Source organism: Lynx canadensis, chromosome B2 (assembly GCF_007474595.2).
Source record: "Lynx canadensis isolate LIC74 chromosome B2, mLynCan4.pri.v2, whole genome shotgun sequence".
Classification (NCBI taxonomy): domain Eukaryota; kingdom Metazoa; phylum Chordata; class Mammalia; order Carnivora; family Felidae; genus Lynx; species Lynx canadensis.
This window is the reverse complement of record NC_044307.1, coordinates 54814371-54837237: the sequence shown is the minus strand read 5'-3', so window position 1 is coordinate 54837237 and position 22867 is coordinate 54814371. Positions and strand designations below refer to the sequence as shown.

At 38.0% G+C, this 22867-nt stretch overlaps 1 protein-coding gene across 2 annotated transcripts in view; it reads right to left on the bottom strand.

Moving 5' to 3' along the window:
* RAB23 (RAB23, member RAS oncogene family) overlaps positions 1-22867 on the bottom strand; it is a 36093-nt gene that overhangs the window by 4792 nt on the left and 8434 nt on the right. For both annotated transcript variants that reach the window (XM_030315763.1, XM_030315766.1), the window contains exons 2-6: positions 22066-22281; positions 15871-15956; positions 4236-4392; positions 2618-2700; positions 118-210 (exon numbers count right to left, since the gene is read on the bottom strand). In XM_030315763.1, the coding sequence (XP_030171623.1) occupies positions 118-210; positions 2618-2700; positions 4236-4392; positions 15871-15956; positions 22066-22220 (574 nt within the window). In that variant the 5' untranslated portion in view covers positions 22221-22281. The remainder of the gene's footprint in view (positions 1-117; positions 211-2617; positions 2701-4235; positions 4393-15870; positions 15957-22065; positions 22282-22867) is intronic.

Genomic DNA, 22867 nt, shown 5'->3' with positions numbered 1-22867 from the left:
TCTCAAAAATAAACACTAAAAAAATTTTTTTTAATTAAAAAAATAGTAAATATGATAATAACGAATGAAAATAAATTTACCAGGTAAACATGGGACTAAAACTTTCTGAGTACTTACCAATTTTGTTACTACTTGAATGCATTAATTCTGGATCCTCAGCTATTTGCTGTTTGAGTTTCTGAAGATATTTTTCAGCCAAATATTTAAATACTAAAATAAAAACAAAAACAATAATCTTACCAGGTCAATATAATTTCTGCATGTAAAATCTATTATTTTATATCACTCACTATAATACTTTATACTACATTTATTTTATTTTTGAAATATTTATATTCTTTTATTAATCCTTACTAAACACATTTAAAATTACATTAAAGTATACAGTCTGGGGGGGGGCACAGGTGGCTCAGTTGGTTAAGCGACCGACTCTTGCTTTACTTATTTTGAGAGAGAAAGGGGGAGAGAAAACGAGTGAGGGAGGGGCATTGAGAGAGAGAGAGAGAGAGAGAGAGAGAGAGAGAGAGAGAATCCCAAACAGGCTCCATGCTGTCAGCACAGAGCCCAATGCAGGGCCCAAACTCACCAACTGCAAGATCATGACCCAAGTCGAAATCAAGGATCAGACGCTTAACCCACTCAGCCACCCGGGTGCCCCAAGCGTCCAACTCTTGATTTCAGCTCAGTTCATGATTTCATGGTCATGAGACGAATGAAGCCTCATGTTGGGATTCTCTCTCTCCTCTCTCTTTGCCCCTCCCTGCTTGCAGGTACACTATCTCTCTCTCAAAATAAATAAATAAACATTAAAAAAAGTATACAATCTAGTTCAAAAATTTCAACTTTTAAAAATTATTTGAACAATACCTAAGAAAATGGTAATACTAATATATATATGGCATTTTATTGGTAAAGAAATGAAATACTTGTAGTCATTAGTTTTGGTACTTGAATAGGGATCAGCTTCAGCAGCACTACACTAACTCAGTCTTGAAAAGATGTCCTCTTTCTTTAGATGAAAAAAACAATAATCAACGATGCAACAATCGAATTGCAATCTAATAAAGTAAGTAGCGATTCTGGAATGAGAAAAATAAGTCATCTTTCTCTAATCTCACTTTCTTAAACTGGGAAATAGTATTAAACAAATTAAGGTCAGAGGTGCCTGGCTGGCTCTGTCGGTAGAGCACAAGACTCTCGATGTTAGAGTCATGAGTTCGAGCCCCGCATTGGGCGTAGAAGTTACTTAAAAAACAAAACACCACATCAAATTAAGGCCATTACAACTACCTAATGGAATATGCACTATTGTGGAGTTCTCAATTCAATAACTTTAAGAGGTATGCATGAAAAACGCATACATGTATACATACGTATACGGAGTTACATATTTATTTTTTTAATTTGTTTAGAGTTTATTTATTTTGAGAGAGACAGCATGAGCAGGGGAGGGGCAGGGAGAGAGGGAGAGAGAGGGAGAGAGAGGGAGAGAGAGAGGGAGGGAGAGAGAGGGAGGGAGAGAGAGGGAGGGAGAGAGAGGGAACGATAGGGGAGCGGAGAGAGGTATTTGAGGTCGGGCGAGGGGTGTTTTCTTTTTTTTTTTTCTGTGCTGAATTGCTCAGAGCAGCTTTGTTCCAGAGGGACTTTTATCTCTTTTCTGGTTCCTTATGGACCTTTGTCTTCTCCTTTTTCTTTCTTATGTCTTTCTCTCTTTCGTCTCTCTCTCTCTCTTCTAGAGACTTCGAGATGCTCCTCCCAGCCCCCTCCCCACGTTTTTGTGCAGAGCTCAGCACGGGGCTGAAACTCATGAAACTGAGGATCATGACCTGAGCTGAAACGGAAAGCCTGATGCTTAACCGACTGAGCCACCCAGGCTCAGTTATATTTTTAACTGAACCACCCAGTTATATTTTTAAAGGTAAAAAACAAAACAAAACCCAATGGAGTTTTGCTATAGAGAGCAACAACTATTCAAAGACATCAGTAAAGGGGCACCTGGGTGGCTCAGTCAGTTAAGCATTCAATTCTTGGTTTCAATCTCACAGTTTCGTGAGCTCAAGTCCCACATCAAGCTCCACACTAACAGTGCAGTGTCTGCTTGGGATTCTCTGTCTCTGTCGCTCTCTGCCCCTCCCCCACTTGCACTGTCTCTGTCCCTCTCAAAATAAACAAACTTTAAAGAATTAATAAAAAAAAAAAAAAGACATTAGTAAATAAGGATTCTAAGAAGCATCATCATGCCTTTAAATTTTACTTAATGATAGGGGCGCCTGGGTGGCTCAGTCAGTTAAGCATCCGACTTCGACTCAGGTCATGATCTCACAGTCCATGAGTTCTGAGCCTCGCATCCGGCTCTGTGCTGACAGCTCAGAGCCTGGAGCCTGCTTCGGATTCTGTGTCTCCCTTTCTGTAACCCTCCCCCGTTCATGCTCTGTCTCTCTCTGTCTCAAAAATAAGTAAACATTAAAAAAAAATTTTTTTTTTAATTTTACTTAATGATAGGTGATAAGAAAATTCTGTTCGCATTAAATATGATTTCCAAACAATACAACCGAAAAACCATAAGAAGAATAAAACAAACTTCCTGCTATTAATTTTTTTTAAAAAGGCAGTTTACCTTCAGTCACATTTAGATCTTCTTTCACTGATGTTCTGTAGAATCTTAGCTTTAACTTTTTTGCCAGTGCCTCAGCTTCCTCACTATATATAAATTAAAAGAAAAAAAGTGCTTACAAAGGTACTTTCTGATAGCTTGTTTTAAAAAATCATATTTATTTCATTTACTGAATACAGCTTGAGGTTGGGGGGGGGGGGGGGGGGGGTAGGGGCGGTGTGAGACCTTCCAGACCAGTTCAAAGCTATGTTCTCAGTACCTGAGCAGAATTTTTAGTTTTCAGTACTCTTGTAGAATAAATACCATTATGCTGTCACTTCTATAGTCCCAAACTCTAGGCTTAAAATAGCTAAATATCACTTTTTTTATATAATACTTAATTTTCTCCCTTGTCTTTAAAAACATTTGAATTTAACTGCACCCTGATAATCTTACACTGCACTCCCTTCTTCACTCTTGCTCACTATGAAACCACTTTGCTGACAAAGCCAAAGTTACTGTATTAACAACTGTGTCTACAAGAGGGGACTCCTAACTGTAGTTTTATTATGACTCCTGATCTTAGTTTTATTAAGACTGTAGTAGCTCTACTCTAAAATGGTTCTCAAGGATTCCACCCCATGCCTCACCTTCCTCCTGGTCTTCACATCCTTGTATAGTTTCCTCCCCCATTGGAATCGAGGTTGGTCTGTGTCTGTGTGATCAATAACACACAGAAGTGACAGTGGTGACTTCTGAGACTAGGTCATAAGAGACATGATGGCTTCTGCTTTGCTCTGTCTTGAATCATGGGATTGGGGGAAGCCAGTTGCTATGTTGTGACAACACTCAAGCAACCCTGGGGAGGTCCACATGGCAAAGAGCTAAGGCCTCCTGATAACGGTCAAGTGATGAGCCAACATGGAAGTAGGTCCTCCAAGCCCCAGTCAAGCCTTTAGATGACTACAGTCCTCAGCAACATCTTGACTGTAACCTCATGAAAAACCTGAACCAAAACCACCTAGTTAAGCCACTCCCAAATTCCTGACCCAAAGAAACTGTGAAATAACAAATTTTTGTTGTTTTAAGCCATAAGTTTTGGATTAATTTGTTACACAGCAACAGATAACTAATATAAGAACATACAAAAAAATAAGGTAAAACCAAGCAAAGATTTTCAAAGCTAGCAAAAAGTTAACAACATGATGTACAAATACTTACAGAATTATCTAGATGCTCTGTTCACAAATTTGAGACTACTTCTGAATATACAAAACGTGAATCTGAACTACTTACCCATTTAAACTCATCCACACAGGATAGCTCCATGCTTTAGATATTAAAATATACAGGGATGTTTTTCTTAACATTCTTATTATATCTAGATTTGACTTAACATCAAGCGCTGGATTTGCGGTATAAGACATAAGACTAGAATTCTAAAAGGGCCTTCAAAATTTATTCCTTTAATTTGTTCTACTTATGACTTAGTGCAAACTGATCACGCAGAATAGCGCACAGAAAATTTTAAGTATAAGGGTCTCTATAAAACCTCTCCTAAATTTTTTAAATGTATGTATAAATTAGAACAGGTTTTAACTGTATAGAATTACCACCTCCCCCTCAAAAGTGGACACCTTACTTCTTTATACAAGAGTCATCCAAGAGATCAATCTTGTTTTGCACAAGCACAGTTGGTATATCTCCAACTTCAGCTACGACTTTCTCTCTCCAACTGGAAATTGCTTCAAAAGATTCCCTGTCTGTGGTAGAAAATACAAGCACACAAGCCTGGGCTCCTGTAAGGTCACAAAATAAAAATGTTATTTACATTAATGAAACAATCCTATATTTAAACAATTTTTTTAATTGAAGTATAATGAAGATACAATGTTATATTAGCTTTAGGTGTATCAAGACAATTTTATGTAAATAAATATTGAGCTCATCGTTGTAGCATTCCGCTTATTTTTAACATTTAAACTCTATTTTCCAATTCAAAGAACCAGTGGTTCTCAAAATTATGTACAAGTCTCAAAAGTATATTCTTGTTAACTGGAATTTAAATAAAAACTTGGAAGAAAAAAAATTCTCTAGAGAGAATGGTAAACTAAGTATGAATGATAGGCTGTTGCCAGGTTCTTCCTGTTAATATCTATCATTTGCTTAATTTCTTTTAGCACATATTTAAGAAAAATCTATGAGGAAAAAGTCATAATTTTCTCAGTGTATTAACTTTTTAAAAAATATGTATTATTTTATTTCAGTAGAATACCAGTGATGTTAAGGAACACGATTTAAAGACCAGCGCCAAGGGGCACCTGGGTGTGGTTCAGTGGGTTAAGCATCCGACTCCGGCTCAGGTCATGATCTCACGGTTCATGGGTTCAAGCCCTGAAAAAGGTTCTGTGTTGACAGCTCAGAGCCTGGCGCCTGCTTCAGATTCTGTGTCTCTCCCTCGCTTTGTCCCTCGCCTGCTCATGCTCTGTCTCTCAAAAATAAGTAAACGTTAAAAAATTTTTTTGAAACAAATAAATAAAAAATAAAAACCAGTGCCAAAGTTAAATATATATATACATATATTTTATATATACATGTTATATATATACGCATATGTTATATATATATTATATATAACATGTATATATAAATTATATGTGTATATATATATTTAACTTTGGCACTGGTATATATATATATATATATAAAACATGTATATATAAATTATATGTGTATATATATATATATATAACATGTATATATAAAATAGAGAAAAAGGTTTAATTCCATTTTTTATCCTGTTTAATTGTATAATTCCCATTCTCACTGACAATATTTTAACTTCCAATTATCACATTAGGTTGATAATATCTAAGATTGAAAACAAGCAGCAACTTACTAAAAGAAGCCCTTTTATTTTATTTTTAAGTAGGCTCTATACCCAATTAGGGGCTTGAACTCACAACCCTGAGATCAAGAGTCATATACTCTACTGACTGAGCCAGCCAGGCACCCCTGAAAGAAGCTCTTTCATAAATAATTAGATGTTGAATTAATCAGGCAGCATGGTGACAATAGCAGATACATAAGTAACAAAAGAAAACCATCTTTGGGTTAAAAGGATTTCCTGGAATCGAGGCACGTTTTCTTACTGTTACTCTTTCCTTCCAGATTCCTCAGGTATAAGAATTTCCTAAGATTCAAAGCATACACACCTGGGCTACCAAGACACTCTGAAGGGAAAAAAGGGTTTACATATCACCAAAGCAAAGCAAAAGAGGATGAAAGAGAAAACCACAGTTCACTACTACTGTAAAAGCAGAGGCTTCACATGGGAAAATCTCCCCTACTCTAAAACAGGTTTTAAATCAAAGAATAAATTAATTACAAAAACTGTATAAATTACTACAAAATTGGGGCAGGGGGCAGGGTACAACACAGACAGAGGTACCCTGATACCTTCCAGGAATTTAAGGAGAAATAAAACTGATAAGATCACACTAGATACTGGTAAATAAATTTATATTTCCTCGAACTTTAATATTTACTTAAACTATAAATAAAACATTTAATTATACTTCGACTAAGAAACTATTCTCTTTTTTTTCAAGACTTATTTATTTAAAAAAAATTTTTTTTTTAACGTTTATTTATTTTTGAAACAGAGAGAAATAGAGCATGAACGGGGGAGGGTCAGAGAGAGAGGGAGCCACAGAATCTGAAACAGGCTCCAGGCTCTGAGCTGTCCGCACAGAGCCCGACGCAGGGCTCGAACCCACGAACTGTGAGATCGTGACCTGAGCTAAAGTCGGAGGCTTAGCCAACAGAGCCACCCAGGCGCCCCAAGACTTATTTTATTTTTTAACTTATCCCTACACCCAACGTGACGCTCAAACTCACAACCCTGAGATCAAGAGTCTCATGCTTTGGCCTGCTTCAGATTGTGTGTCTCCCTCTCTCTCTTCCTCTCTCCCACTCACACTCTGTCTCTGTCTCAAAAATAAACTTAAAAAAAAAAACAGTCTCATGCTCTGGGTGCCTGGGTGACTCGGTCAGTTGAGCATCCAACTCTTGATTTCAACTAAGGTCATGATTCTGGGATGGTGGGATTAAGCCCTGCATTGGGCTCCATGCTGAGTGTGGAGCCTGATTGAGATTCTCTCTCTCCCCCTCTGCCCCTGCCCCGCTCGTGCCTCTCTCAAAAACTACTAATTAAACTAAAAGAAAAAAATAAGAGTCTCATGCTCTACTGACTGAGCCAGACACCCCAAGAACTGCTGTTTATTATAAAACTCTACTTAGCTTTAAACCTAGAATTTTATATCCAGTTGATTGTTATTTGAATGAGGGCACAAAAGGGCATTTCCAGGGATACAGAGTCTCACTTTAAAAACAAAACAAAGGGGCATGTGAGTGGCTCAGTAAGTTAAGCATCTGACTCTTGGTTTCGGCTCAGGTCATGATCTCATGGTTTTTGATTTTGAGCCCCATGTTGGGCGCTTGCACTGATAGCTCAGAGCCTGCTTGCAATTCTCTCTCTCAAAATAAATAAATAAAACTTAAAAATGTTTGAATAAAATAAAATAAAAAGATGGTCCAGTTTCAAAAAAAAACAAAAACAAAAAACTCTTAGAAGTATATTTTAATAATAATGTAAAAAAAAAAACACAATAAACTAAGCAGATGGTGCCAGAGATATGGGCAGTAAGAATAATTAAGAAAAGAAAAATGTTGTTTAAAAAAATCAATGATTGGGGAAACTGAGTGGCTTGGTTTGTAGAGTGTCAGACTCTTGATTTTGGCTCAGATCATTGATCCCAAGGGTCATGGGATAGAGCCCTGCATCAGGCTCTGCGCTGAGTGAGGAGCCTGCTTGAGATTCTCTCTCTCCCAGGGCACCTGGGTGGCTCAGTCATGACTCTGGCTCAGGTCATGATCTCTTGGTTCATGAGTTAAAGCTCTGTGCTGAGCTTTCAGCACAGCGCCTGAAGCCTGCTTCAGATTCTGTTTCTCCCTCCCTCTCTGCCCCTCCCCTGCTCGTGCTCTGTCTCCCTCTCAAAAATAAACATTAAAAAAAAATTCTCTCTCCCCCTCTGCCCTGCTCGCAAGCTCTCTAAAAATTAAAAAAAATCAGTGATCAACAGATAAAAGAAAAGTATGTCCATAACAACCCAAAATTATTTAGTGGGCAACTTGGTGAAGAGACAACAGAGGAACATGGAAAAGTGCTAAAGTGCCAGTCTAAAGAGGAGGAACATATAATATGAATATGTTAAAGCAATCAACGGAGTTTCACTGCAGCTGTGGACAGGTCCTGCCTGTTGTATCCACCTTGAAGCACACTGCAGGTGTGCTGCAGGTGGTACTTGGCTTTTCTGCCTCATGGCTTTTTCCTACACTTCAGAAAGACCCTTGGGTTATCCTATTTTAAAGGAATGGATACCTCTGGGGAGAAACTTGAATGCATGGGAGGTAGGATAAAACCTCAGCCTCACTATGGTGGGACCATCTTGAGGCATGTCTACATGGTTCCTCACAGGGATTGGTCCCCAATTGCCTACAGTAATAATTAGCTCATTAATGCACCTGCATAGGTTTTTTTCCCTTCCTTCCCCAGTCTCTCACTTCTTCCTGGGATCACCTACCAGAAAAACCAGCCCCAGCAAGTTGTGCCAAGAACTATTTGGCGAATGATTGTGGGGGTGGCATTCAAATTAAGACAGAATCTTAAATTAAAGGCAATCACCATAAGAATAAAAAGAATTGGGGCTCTGCGCTGACAGCAGGGAGCCTGCATGGGATCCTGTCTCCCTCTCTCTCTACCCCTTCCCCACTCTCTCTCTCACACACAATAAATAAATAAACTTTAAAATTTCTTTAAATGAAGAATAAAAAGGGAAAGTATAACTATTAAACCTCAGGACAAAAGAAGATGTATCCAAAGTGACGGAGGAAAGAAAATACACACACACAAAACCCAAACAAACAAAAAATACAAAGCCTGAACCAAGATGACAGAAATAAGTCATGACAAGAGCAGTTACAATCTCAGATGGCTCCTCTGAAGCAGGATGGTTCAACTGACAGGAAGCCTTAGACTGGACGCTGCCACCACCTTAGCTTACTTAACCTAAATCAGTTACCAAAAGGAAAAACCAAAAGCACAAGACAGAAAACCTGGATTACTTCTGGAGATTCAATAATTCTGACAAATGATAGACAACTACTTATTTTAATTTCCCCTAACTGAACATTATCATCCATACATACAGATAAATACTCTGTGAAATTGTGATGCATTATGGTTCTTTTCTGCTTAGGAAACCAGCACACCTCCGCACCATAAAAGCCCTTTAAGTATATACTTTAGAAAGTTAAAGACCCTTTATAGAAAATTTTTACGTAAGTACCAATAAAACAGATGATAAATATCAGATTCCAAGTATGTGTGGAAAGATCATTCTTTGCAGAATTTACAAAGGAAATGATCATAAATCCATTATACAACTTTGGAACTCCCTCAAACACTTCAAGAAAATTTTTTTAAAGAATTGAGACAAAGGGGAAACGATTTTTTCAGAGAAAATGCTATCCACTCCAACCCTTCTCTCTCGTAAGTAGCATGATACATGTTCCCAGCAACTGGAGGACACTCTGGATTGATGGTGCTGCGATTCAAGGCTGGAAATGAGAGCAAAAGGGCAAGACCAACAGACAAAAAGAGAGCCACACTTGGGAGTAACTGCGCTCCTGCCAATGGCAAGACAAAGAATGCACACAAATTTCATATGGATAGAGGTGAACCACATCTAAGAGACAAGCTAGCATATGGGGTCATCTTTAACTCATGTCCAACAGGACCGCTTATCAGGTGATGGGAACTTTGCATAAAGGAAGGTGAAGGTGGGGGGCGCCTAGGTGGCTCAGTCAGTTAAGTGCCTGACTTCAGCTCAGATCATGATCTCACAGTTCCTGAGTTTGAGCCCTACATCGGGCTCTGTGCTGACAGCCCAGAGCCTGGAACTTGCCTCGGATTCTGTGTCTTCCTCTCTCTCTCTGCCCCTTCCCTGCTCACACTCTGTCTCCCTCTGTCTCTCAACAATAAATAAATAAGGAAGGTGGAGGTGGAATGTAAGTCCCACAAAGGGGAGCAAGGGAGCAAAGCAACTGCAAGAATCAAGTACAAGTGCTCAGAAGAAATATCCCTGAAACTGGGAACCTTGGAAGAATCCAGAACAGTCACCTAGAGAAAGAATCATCTTTGAACATCTGCCACCCACTCAGTCGGTTGAGCTTTGGACTCCTGATTTTGGCGCAGGACATGATCTCACAGTTGTGAGATGGAGCTTCGCACTGGGCGTGGCGCCTGCTTCAGATTCTCTCTCCCTCTACCGCTCCCCCTACCACATGTGTGTGTTCTCTCTCTCTCTCTCTCTCTGTCTCTCTCTCTCTCTCTCTCTCTCTCTCACACACACACACACACACACACACACACACAAAGAAGAAGAAGAAGAAAATAATGTTAAAAAAAGTTAATAATGTTTTAATTTCTCTGTTGCAGTCATCTGGACATATCTTACACCCCTGATATTTAAAGGCAGCTACTGTTTTCTATCCATATATTTTTAAAAGATCTGTATTTTCCCACTATTCAATCTTACTTCAATACCACCTACCCTAAGAATCACATGGTTAGAAGTTACTCTGTCATCATAGTTAAGAGTAAGCCACCCACAAAAGATTCACTTGTAATAATTAACAAGCTACTCTACTTATCCACACATCAGAAACATAGAGATATGAATAAAGTTGTGGTGTCAATTATAAGAACACCATTAGCAAATATTTATTTCTCTTATTTTTCTTAACTGTTTATTTATTTTTGAGAGAGAGAGAGCGAGCACGAGCAGGGGAGGGGCAGAGAGACAGGGAGACACAGAATCCCAAGCAGGTTCCAGGCTCCAAGCTGTCAGCACAGAGCCCAACAGGAACCACTAGATAATGACCTGAGCCGAAGTCTGACACTCCAGCCACTGAGTAACCCAGGTGCCCTAAAGCTCACAGATTACATAATGAACCAATCTATTACAGATTCCATGCTCATACAATTTCGAAAAATCTTAATTTTTGCATTTCCTTAATTTTTGCATTTATAATTGAAATTCATAAATAGCTTCTTGTCTAGAGCTATTTCATTTTCAACAATTTATATTCACGTAGGTTTGTGAAAAAAGGTACTTTAAAAAAGTTTCCTTCTATTTATGGACATAATCTCAGATAATAGGTCTCAAGTCTGTAACCTCATTTTCTATATATTGTTAGTCAGGAACATTTCTTAGAACCAAATCATAGTAAAAACTATGATGAAAATCTGTATTATACTGTATATAACTTTCTATACAAGGAATGATTTCTACTGCCTAGGGTGGACTTCTTAAGACTTTAAGAGGAATCATTTGGGATCCCAAATGGTCCTAATGTGATCTGTGCTCTGTTCTTTACAAGGTTATTTTTCAACATGTCTCACTATACAATCAACACAGCATTCTAAGAACATCATTAATCCTTTAAGCAAAGGTTTGTGATATCATAGGTCTTTCAAATGAATTATAATAACATTTTTCCTCTTTAAATATAAACTTTTAAAATTTTTATATATTTTGGATGATACATTTCTAGAACATATATCAGTAAGTCCTAATTTTATGAGGCATGGTGTTACTATCACCAAATCACTATCTTATTTAATGCATTCTTCCCAGCCTTTATCTTCTCTTCCTAGTCTTTGCTTCTATTTAATTACATCATTATTTGAATCTATGTTAGTGGCAAAAATTGGCATCCAATTCCCCTCCCTCCCCAAGAACACCTCTCCCTCACTGTATAGTAGACACATGGTTTAGGCAGGCCGAACCTACACTCTGCTCTGAGGGAGTAGGCCCTAAGTGCACCAAGCCAATTAGGGTAATCACATTCCTCTGACTACTTACTGTGATCTGGTCAAGGGTGATCTAATCAGATAAAAGCTCAGGACTTATAATCCATTGTTGTGGGAAGTGATCCTTTCTCCCAAGGATGTGAACAAAGAATGTGGCTTCCATTGTTGATGGTAGCAATCTTGCAACCAAGAGGAAAATCAGCATGAGAAGGAACCCCACAAAGGGAGAGAGGCGAGCCGGGAGAATCAAAGAGGTTACAGTAAGAACAAACCATAACTAAAAGCTATGATACTTCCACTTTTCTTTGTAGTTTAAGTCAGTTTGAAATTGCTTTTCTGTTGTCAGCAACCAAAAGCATTCTGATGAAACCCCAAAGAAAAGCATAGAAGAATATTCAGTATGCCATTTCTCAAATTCAAATATAATTGCCACTGGGATGGGATGTTTATTCTTACAACTTAGAAAAAGAAGCTGAAACTTAAAACCTGTCTCAGTATCCCACTCTCTTTGCCATTTAACATGGTTGACTAAAAATTTACATTTTAAGAAAAGCTTTTAACAGACGTCTATTTATATGCTTAAGATCACTTTAAGTTAAAATGTTAAATGTAGGAAAATCAAAGCTGTTTAAAGCCTTTTAGGCCAAATGAAACCAAGTGGAAAAAAATTTAAACATCACCCACAGTAAATTAAGATGTAAATACTAATAATTATGGGTTCTCTTTTTAGTTTCTGGCAAAGTGTTTTTTTGTAGAGGTAGTAAAGAGAAACTGATTTGTGGACACCTAAAAAGCACTAAACAAGAATTACATGACAAGCCAGACGAGTCCAATTTTGAAATTTAAAAGATAATAATGTTGAACACAGTCTGAAGGGAAAAACTGAAGAAAGCATTAATTCCTCAACTACAGTGGATATAAAAATATTTTTAGCTACCTGGTCTTTTTTTTTAAAACCAGGGACCCAAGTGATCTACTTAACTCTACAGTTCCCACATTTTCTCCTTTTCATATATATGCAAATCAAATCATTTTTGACATTTGATCATTTTTGCCTTTTTTCAAGTTAAACTTTATTTTGGGTCAGTTATAAACTAACACAGTTTTGCTTTATAAATTAGAGATACATATGGTAAATACATTCTTCACAATTATCCATAACAGTTAAAAAGTAATACTGCCATATAAAATTGTCAAAAGCTTAAAATGAGAGAACCCAACCTATCTTTTTTCCTCACAAAAGAACATATATTTCATGCCGAGAACTTAGAGAAAAAAGCTAAATGAAAACAATGAAAATCTCATATACTCCTACTAGTTTACACCTAGGCTGTTTGTTTTGTTTTTTTCCCGTGTGAATGGGGTGAGGGGATGTGGTGATAATAACCTAAGAAAATACAAATAATCTTACTCAAGAATTAACTTTACTGGGGCCCCTGGGTGGCTCAGTCGCTTGAGCTTCCAACTCTCAATTTCAGCGCATGTCATGATCCCATGTGATCCAGCCCCATGTCAGGCTCTGCACTAAGTGTGAAGCCTGCTTAAGATTCTCTCTCCCTCTCCCAGTGCCCCTCTCCACTGTGCACACACTTTCTCTCTTAAATAAAATAAATAAAGAAAAGAAAAGAAAAGAAAAGAAAAGAAAAGAAAAGAAAAGAAAAGAAAAGAAAATAGACAACTTAAAAATGTCAAAAAAAAAAAAAAAAAAAAAGAATTGGGGCATCTCAGTGGCTCAGTTGCTTAAGCACCTGACTCTTGGTTTTGGCTCAGGATGTGATCTCACAGTTCATGGAATCGAGTCCCATGTTGGGCTCTGTGCTGAGAGCGTGAAGCCTGCTTGGGATTTTCTCTCTCTCCCATGCTCTCTGCCCCACCCCCCCTCAAAAATAAACATTAAAAAAAAAAAAGAATTAACTTTATTTTTAGGACCTTTAGCATCAGTGCTTATGAAATTAATAATTTGATAAAAATCCCATCTAATCTAAGAGCTTTGGGTACTAAGGACACAATTCCTGCCTCATACCACGTTATAGGTGCTCAAGATCCAAACTGGCATGCATCGGAGAGCAACAGTCCAAACTACTGCAGGTGGGAAGCTTTTAAGGACACAGTAAATAGAGTGAGAAGTAGTGGTGACATTATTACAATAACACCTGGTGTACCTCTCTTAATTTCTCAAGGAACCAAAATGTCTTCTGAGAGTAGGCAGTAGAAGTCAAGTTTCCCTGGTACCAAGTTGGAAAGGCAACTTCTTTGGTGGTTTAGATGTTTAGCACAATTGTGTTTTCATTATACCTCAGCTGCCATTATTATTATAAATCCCACATTTTCAAAAGTGGGAAAAAACAAGATGTATATTCAAAAGCGCCAAGAGACTATAAGACTACATGGTATTATATCAAACCTCCAGTTATTTTGTTCTCATTGCAATTACCACTGGCAATGAGTTGGAGAAACACTGTAAAAGGTTGTCATAAATTTCAAAAGGACAAAATTTTATAGGAAACTTTAAGTTCCATTTAGAAATTTCAGTTTTTGGGGCGCCTGGGTGGCTTGGTCGGTTAAGCGTCCGACTTCGGCTCAGGTCATGATCTCACGGTCCGTGAGTTCGAGCCCCGCGTTGGGCTCTGTGCTGACCACTCAGAGCCTGGAGCCTGTTTCAGATTCTGTGTCTCCCTCTCTCTCTGCTCCATCCCCACTCATGCTTTGTCTCTCTCTGTCTCAAAAATAAATAAATGTTAAAAAAAAAATTAAAAACAAACAAAAAAAGAAATTTCAGTTTTTCCCCTACAACCCAGCAATTGCACTAGTAGATATTTATCCAAAGGATACAGGTGTGCTGTTTCAAAGGGGCACATGCACTCCAGTATTTACAGCAGCACTATCAACAATGGGCCAAGTATGGAAAGAGCCCAAATGTCCATCAATAGATGAATGGATAAAGAAGATGTGAAATACTCCGTTGTATATAACGGAGTATTACTCAGCAATCAGAAAGAATGAAATCTTGCCATCCGCAACAACTAGAGTGTATTATGCTAAGCGGTATTAGAGAAAGACAAATATCATGACTTCATTCATATGTGGAATTCAAGATACAAAACAGATGAACATAAGAAAAGGGAAGCAAAAGTAATATAAAAACAGGGAGGGGGACAAAACATAAGAGACTCTGAAAGAGAACACTATGAGGGTTGCTGGAGTGGTTGTGGGTGGGGGGATGGGCTAAATGGGCAAGGGGCATTAAGGAGGACATTTGTTGGGATGAGCACTGGGTGTTATACACAGGGGATGAATCACTGGATCCTATTCCTGAAATCATTATTACACTGTATGCTAACTAACTTGAGTGTAAATTTATAAATGAATGAATGAATGAAATTTCAGATTTTCTTGAGGAATTTAAACCCACATTTTATTCTTAAATCCTATAGTTGTAGTTCTTTCCTTTCACATGTATCTTACACCTTTCTGAACTCAGAGCACTGAGACGGCTTTATCCACGCAATTTCATGAGTCATAACAAAATATCATCTTATTTGCAGGGATTTTGCTTTCTTTCATGCTAGTTCCCACTCTGACCATATAGTCATCTCCACATGGTCAGAAATAGGCATTTATGGGGCACCTGGGTGGCTTAGTCAGTTAAGTGTCTGACTTCGGCTCAGGTCATGATCTGGCAGTTCATGGGTTCCAGCCCTGCCTTGGGCTTGCTGCTCTCAGGTTACAGCCTAAAGCCTGCTTCAGATCCTCTGTCTCCCTCTCTCTGCCCCTCCTGTGCTCACAGAAGCTCTGTCTCTCTCTCCAAAATAAACATTAAAAAAAAAAAAAAAAGGCATTTAACAGTTTCTAACTGATTAGAACTGGGAATGCCTATGTGAGTCATATAATTCCAAGGCAGAGACAAATGATGTATAGTATAAAGTATTGTTTACCACTCAACAAGATCATTAGGAGAATAGTGACCTAAGAGATTTTTTAAAATGCTTTGAAATTAAGTATTCTTAAAAAGAAACCCTTCTGGGGCGCCTGGGTGGCGCAGTCGGTTGGGCGTTCGACTTCAGCCAGGTCACGATCTCGCGGTCCGGGAGTTCGAGCCCCGCGTCAGGCCCTGGGCTGATGGCTCAGAGCCTGGAGCCTGTTTCCGATTCTGTGTCTCCCTCTCTCTCTGCCCCTCCCCCGTTCATGCTCTGTCTCTCTGTGTCCCCAAAAAATAAATAAACGTTGAAAAAAAAAAAAAAAAAAAAAAAAGAAACCCTTCTATGTGGAATAAAAAAAAAAATGAAGTTCTTTGTTTACCCAAAAGAACACGCCCCCTGCAAAATACCCCACAATTTACCTCGATAGTAGGCCTTTGTTATTGCATCAAATTCCTCTTGACCTGCTGTATCCCATAACATTAGTCTGACATCTTCATCATTAACTCTGAAAACAAGAGATGAATTTATGACATATGTAAAAGAAAATGTGTTCAGCAACATAACTTTGTACCTATTTTTATTTTTCAAAGATTTGAAGGTTTTAAAACTACATTATTGGTGTTCACTCTGAAAAAATCTGACTGCTTTTAAATATTGATACTATTACCAATAGTGAAACTAAAGGGGGAAAGACAGTCCCTCAAAGCTGTAACTTTATACATGATTTGAGCTTACCTGTCCTGTTTTCTCCTTTAACACCAGTCACAGACAGTGGTGGCTCTCAGACACTGGCACTGGCAAGGGGATTCCCTTAGGTTAATACTTGCTCTCCTCTTGCTATAAAATTCTAATGGGTTCTGGTGTACAAGTGATACATAAGAATAAGGAAGGAAAGAAATGAAAGAAGCAAAAGACAGAAGTGAAAGAAAGAAAGAAAAGAAAGAAAGAAAGAAAGAAAAAGAAAGAAAAGAGTGACAAAGGAAGGAAGAAGCAAGAGGAAGGAAGGAGCAAAAGCAAGCAGTTTACCTGCTTGGTTGCCCTTCAACTTATAAATTTACTTGTCATACACTCCATTGTCTTATTCCTGTTCTATAAAGTCACTGCAAATGCTGCATTACCAAATACTGAAACACTGCTCCCAGGGAAATACAGAGTTAGGTTCTTGTAAGCCCTGGTTACATTCTCCCCAACCAATAAATATATAACCTTGGTTTTTTGTGATTCTGTTTAAAGATAGCTTATTTAATGCATATTGTTTATTCATTAACGTTGAAGTCAAAGCCAACAGCACTGTAACTTACGCATACCTAATGCGGTAGGTATGAATGACGCATACCTAACATATATATTTTCTCTATAAGGCACATCATAGCGTTCTTGTACTTAGGGAAACTAGATGGCACTATGCTTGGGGCCATGTTAAACAGCAACATCTTCAACAAAAAGCACAAAAATGTGAGACAAAAACAGACACACAAAAAAACACTTGTTTATAATATGAGAGATAAAAAAGGAAGTCACCTTGTTTAGTCTAACCTGAGAACGTGCATGTAAGGTACCAAATATTTGCTGCTCTGTGCATATCAATGAATGACCACCAAAGCAACGAGCATATTGATTCTGGGATTACAAATAAATTTTAGCAAGTAGATGAATTTGCAAATATGGAATTACAAATAACAAGAATCAACAGTATACTTAAAATATAAATATGGACTCTACAAATAACAAGGATCAACTATATACTTAAAATGTTAATTTGGTTCAGATAACAAGTACAAAAATAAATACTATGAAGACTTAAAATGAATCCTTTTAAAATATCTGAGAAAGGAAGTAAACACAGAAGTATCTTTAAAAGAGGGAAATAGGGGCACCTGGGTAGCTCAGTTGTTAAACATCTGACTTTGGCTCAGGTCATGATCTCAGTTCATGAGGCCAAGTCCCACATAGGGTGAGCTTGAGCCCCGCTTCAGGTGAGCTCCGCTTCTCCCTCTCTCCCCTTAGCTCACTTGCACCCTCTCTCTTAAATAAATAAATAAATAAATAAATAAATAAATAAATAAATAAGGATAATAAAATGCAAATTAGAAACTGAATAATCTTTAAAACAATGAGCACAATTATCTTTAATGCTAATGTCTACGCTAGTCAGATTTGTTTAATGTTACTTATATCTGGGACTCCTGGGTAACTCAGTCAGTTAAGCGTCTGACTCTTGATTTTGGCTTAGGTCATTATCTCATGGTTCATGGCTTCGAGCCCGCAATGGGTTCTCTGCTGTCAGTGCACAGCCCGCTTCAGATCCTCTGTCTCCCTCTCTCTCTGCCCCTCCCCAACTTGCTCTCTCTCAAAAATAAATACTTAAAAAATACTTATATATATGGGTGCCTGGGTGGCTCAGTCAGTTGAGCGTCTGACATCGGCCCAGGTCATGATCTCGCGGTTCGTGGGTTTGAGCCCCGAGTCGGGCTCTGTGCTGACAGCTCAGAGCCTGGAGCCTGCTTTGGATTCTGTGTCTCCCTCTCTCTCTGCCCCTCCCCTGTTCACACTCTGTCTCTCTCTGTCTCTCAAACATAAACATTTTTAAAAATTAAAAAAAAAAATATATATATATATATATATATATACATATACACATGCATGCTTGGGGCATGGGGGAATGGGCATAATGAATGAAGGGCAGTGGGAGATATAGGCTCCTAGTTATGGAATGAGTAAGTCATGGGAATAAAAGGTACAGTATAGAAAATGTAGTCAATAATACTGTAATTGCGTTGTATGGTAACAGATGTAGCTACACTTGTGGTGAACATAGCTTAACCTATAGAGAGTTGAATCATTTTGTTGTATACTTAAAACTAATGTGACATTATGTGTCGACTATACTCAAAATTAAAAAAATTAAAATAAAATTTCCTTAAAAGTTCTGAGGACTAATGACAATAAGTATCACTCTTGACGTGTTTTAGAATCCAAATGGATCTACTAAAGTAAGATTTCCTTTTCATAGGAGTATTTAATCTTGCCTAATCTGCTGTTATTTCTTTAAAACAAATGATCAATTCTTGAACTTCTAGATAGTCTTAGGATCCCATAATATAAGAGTTGAAAACTATACTGAGAGACAGGTAATTTCCCTTCCACATAAAGCAAGCATGCCTCATTTTATTGCACTTCGCTTTACTGGGCTTCACAGATACTGTATTTTTTACAAATGGCAGGTTTTTGGCAACCCTGCATTTAGCAATCATATTAGCACCATTTTTCCAACAGCATCTGCTCACTTTGAGTCCCTGTGCCACATTTTGATAATTCTTAGAATATTCCAAATTTTTTCATTATTATCATATTTTTTATGGTGATCTGTGTATAGTGATCTTTAATGTTACTACTATAATCGTTTTGGCTGCAACAAATCACTTCCATATAAGATAGCACACTAAATGGAACAATGTTGTGTGTGTTCTCACTGTTCCACCATCAGTCATTCCCCCATCTCGCTCCTTGGGCCTGCCTACTCCGAGACACAGCCATACTGAAATTAGGCCAATTAATAACCTTACAAGGGCTTCTAAGTGTTCAAGTGAAAGGAAGACCGACACATCTCTGACTTTAAATCAAAAGCTAGGTGGCTCAGTCGGTTAAATGTCCAACTTTGGTTTGGGTCATGATCTTGCGGTTCGTGGGTTCGAGCCCCGTGTCGGGCTCTGTGCTGACAGCTTAGAGCCTGCAGCCTGCTTTGAATTCTGTGTCTCCCTCTCTCTCTCCCCCTCCCCCACTCGCACACACACGTGCACGCGCGCTCTCTCTAAAAAATAAACATTAAAAAAATTTTAAAAAGCTAGAAATGATTAAGCAGTGAGGAAAGCATATTGAAAGCTGAGACAGGCTGAAAGCTAGGCCTCTTGTGCCAGTAAGCCAAGCTATGAATGAAAGGAAAAATTCTTGAAGGAAATGAAAGTGCTGTCTCAGTGGTACCTGGCTGGCTCAGTTAGTAGAGCATACAACTTGATCTCAAGCCCCACATTGGGTGTAGAGATTACTTACATATTTAGTTACTTACTATCTACTAAATAAATAAATAAATAAATAAGCAAGCAAGCTACTCCAGTGAACACATAGAACGCAAAAAGCGAAACAGCTGTACTATTCATATGGAGAAAGCTTTTGTGATCTGGACAGAAGATATAACCAGCCACAACATTCCCTCAAACAAAAGCCCGATAATCCAGAGCAAGGCCCTAACTCTCTTCAGTTCTATGAAGGTAGAGAGGTGAGGAAGCTGCAGAAGAAAAGCCTGAATTTAGCAGAGACTGGCTCATGAGGTTTAAGGAAAGATGCTGCTTCTATGACATCAAAGCGCAAGGTGAAGCAGCACGTACTGATGCAGAAGCTGCAGCAAGTTACCCAGAAGATCTAGCTGAGATAATTAATGAAGGTGGCTACACTAACCCAATTTTCAATGTAGATGAAACAGCCTTCTATTGGAAGGAGATTCTATGGAGGACGTTCATAACTAGAGGAAAGTCAGTACCTGGCTTCAAAGCTTCAAAGGACAAGTTAACTCCCTTGTTAGGGGCTAATGCAGCTGGTGACTTTAAGTTGAAGCCAATACTTATTTACTATTCTGAAAATTCTATGACCCTTCAGAATTATACTAAATCTACCCTGCCTGTGCTCTATAAATGGAACCACAAGGCCTGGATGACAGCACTTCTGTTTACATCATGGTTTACTAAATATTTTAAGCCCACTGTTGAGACCTACTGCTCAGGAAAAAAATTCCTTCAAAGTATGACTGCTCATTGACAATGGACCTGGTCACCCAAGAGGTCTGATGGAGATGTACAATGAAAGAATGTTGTAGTCATGACTGCTAACACAACATCCATTCTGCAGGCCATTTGACTTTCAAGTCTTAGTATTTAAGAAATATATTGTGTAAGGCTATGGCTGCTGCACATAGTAATTCCTCTGATAGATCTGGGCAAAGTAAATTGAAACTTTATAGAAAGGATTCACCACTGTAGATGCCAATAAGAACATCTGTGATTCACTGGAAGAGGTCAAATATCAACATCAACAGGACTTTGGAAGAAGTTGATTCCAACCCTCACGGATGACTCTGAAAGGTTCAATGACTTCCATGGAGGAAGTATCTGCAGACGTGGTGGAAATAGCAGGACATGGAGCCTGAAGATGTGATTGAATTGCTGCAATCTCATGATAAAACATGAGCAGATGAGGAGTTGCTTATTATAAATGAGCAAAGAAAGTGGTTTCTTGGCATGGAATCTAGTCCTGGTGAAGATGCTGTGCAGACTGTTGAAATGACAAGAAAGGATTTAGAATATTAAATAAACTTAGCTGATAAGGTAGCAGCAGGGTTTGAGAGAATTTTTTTAAAGTTTTTAATTTTAATTCCACTATAGTATAACATACAGCGTTATATCAGTTTCAGGTGTACAATATAGTGATCCAATAGGGTTTGAGAGAATTGACTCCAATTTTGAATGAAGTTCTACTGTGGGTAAAATGCCATCAAACAGCATCACATGCTACAGGGAAATAATTCCTGAAAGATAGAGTAAATCAGTGAAGCAAACTTCACTGTTGTCTTATATTAAGAAACTACCACAGCCACCCCAACATTCAACCACCACCCTGATCAGTCAGCAGCCATCAACATCAAGACAAGACCTTCACCAGCAAAAAGATTAAGACTCAGTGAAAAATCAGAGGATGGTTAGCATTTTTTAGCAATACAGTATTTTTTTAATTTTTAATATTTAATTTTTTTAACATTTATTCATTTTTGAGAGAGAGACAGAGCAGGAGTGGGGGAGGGGCAGAGAGAGTGGGAGACACAGAATCAGAAGCAGGCTTCAGGCTCTGACCTGTCAGCACAGAGCCCGACGCAGGACTTGAACTCACACACCGCGAGATCATGACCTGAGCCGAAGTCGGATGCCCAACCGACTGAGCCACCCAGGTGCCTGAGCAATACAGTATTTTTAAATTAAGGTATGTACATTTTTTTAGACATAATGCTGTTGCATACTTAATAGACTACAGTATAATGTAAACATAACTTTTATATGCACTGTGCAACCAAAAAATTCATTTGACTTGCTTTATTGTGGTAGTCTGGAACAGAACCTGCAAAATCTCCAAGCTGTGCCTATAAGGGACAGAAATCTCATTAGAGTCAAGCATCAGTTTGACTTTAAGAAGTACGCAAGGTGCCACCAATAAATATAACATCAGATACAAGACAGAAAGTGGGGAGGAGAGTATGAAAAAAGGGGGGAAATGAGGAAGGGAAAACAGATGAAAGGTGAAAAAAGGCAGAAGAATAAAGATATACACAGGAATATGTTAGCTAACTGGAATCTAAATAAAAGCTTGAAACATTAAAAAGAAAAAAAAAAGATACACACAGTAATGAGTATTTGAAAACCACCACAGACTGTCTCATTAGCCACAGTCACTAGACTCCTAACCTTGAACTATACTGTAATTAGTATTATTCCAGTGAAAGTCCTAGATATAGTTCACAAATCAAAACTTCATAAATCAAAACTCAGGGGATAAAATGGCCAAGTACATACTGGATTTGTCGCTCCAAAAAATCAACTCCAATGGTTTTCTTGTAGTCTTTTGTAAAAATGCCTTTGCAATATCGCTGAATCATACTTGACTTTCCAACTGCTCCATTCCCTACAACCACCATCTTGATAGCCACTTCCATATCTTCCTCCAACATTTTTGCAGTTGAAAAGGTTTCTGAACCAACTTTAATTCCAGGTGATCAGATCTTCTCAAATCTGTGGTTTAAAATGAAATTATTTTTCATAACATAAAAATTGTACAAAATAAGCTGTAATTGTTTTATGGAGAAATAATTATATTGCACTGCAAGAATTTGTTTCCATGATGGAGGCCCCCTTACCATCCTGTTTAGATCATGTAAATTATTTGAAAGGAGGAACAATAATATCATTCATTTTTGAATCCTGATCAGTAGCAAAATGTATGATATTTAGGTATTAATAAAGGCCTAGATTACATAGTTCTACCTTTCACGGAGACTAAGATTAAGATGGTGAGTGTTAGAGTTGAGGTCTGATTTAAAGTTGCTCTTAGTGAAGTTACTGCTTGACCTCTTTAAACTTCAGTTTACTAAGGATATTTATCTCACAAGATTGTTGATCAATGGCACATATAAAGCACTAAGCATGATGAAAATCGAGCACTCAAAAAATGGTAGTTTCATACAACATAATAAATCCTCCATAGTCACCACCATATGGGTAACAAATAAAATATCTAAGAAAACTGCTTTTTCAACCTCACAAGTAATAATTACTATCCCCAGAAAAGCACCCCTAAGAAAGATTTTGTATAATATAC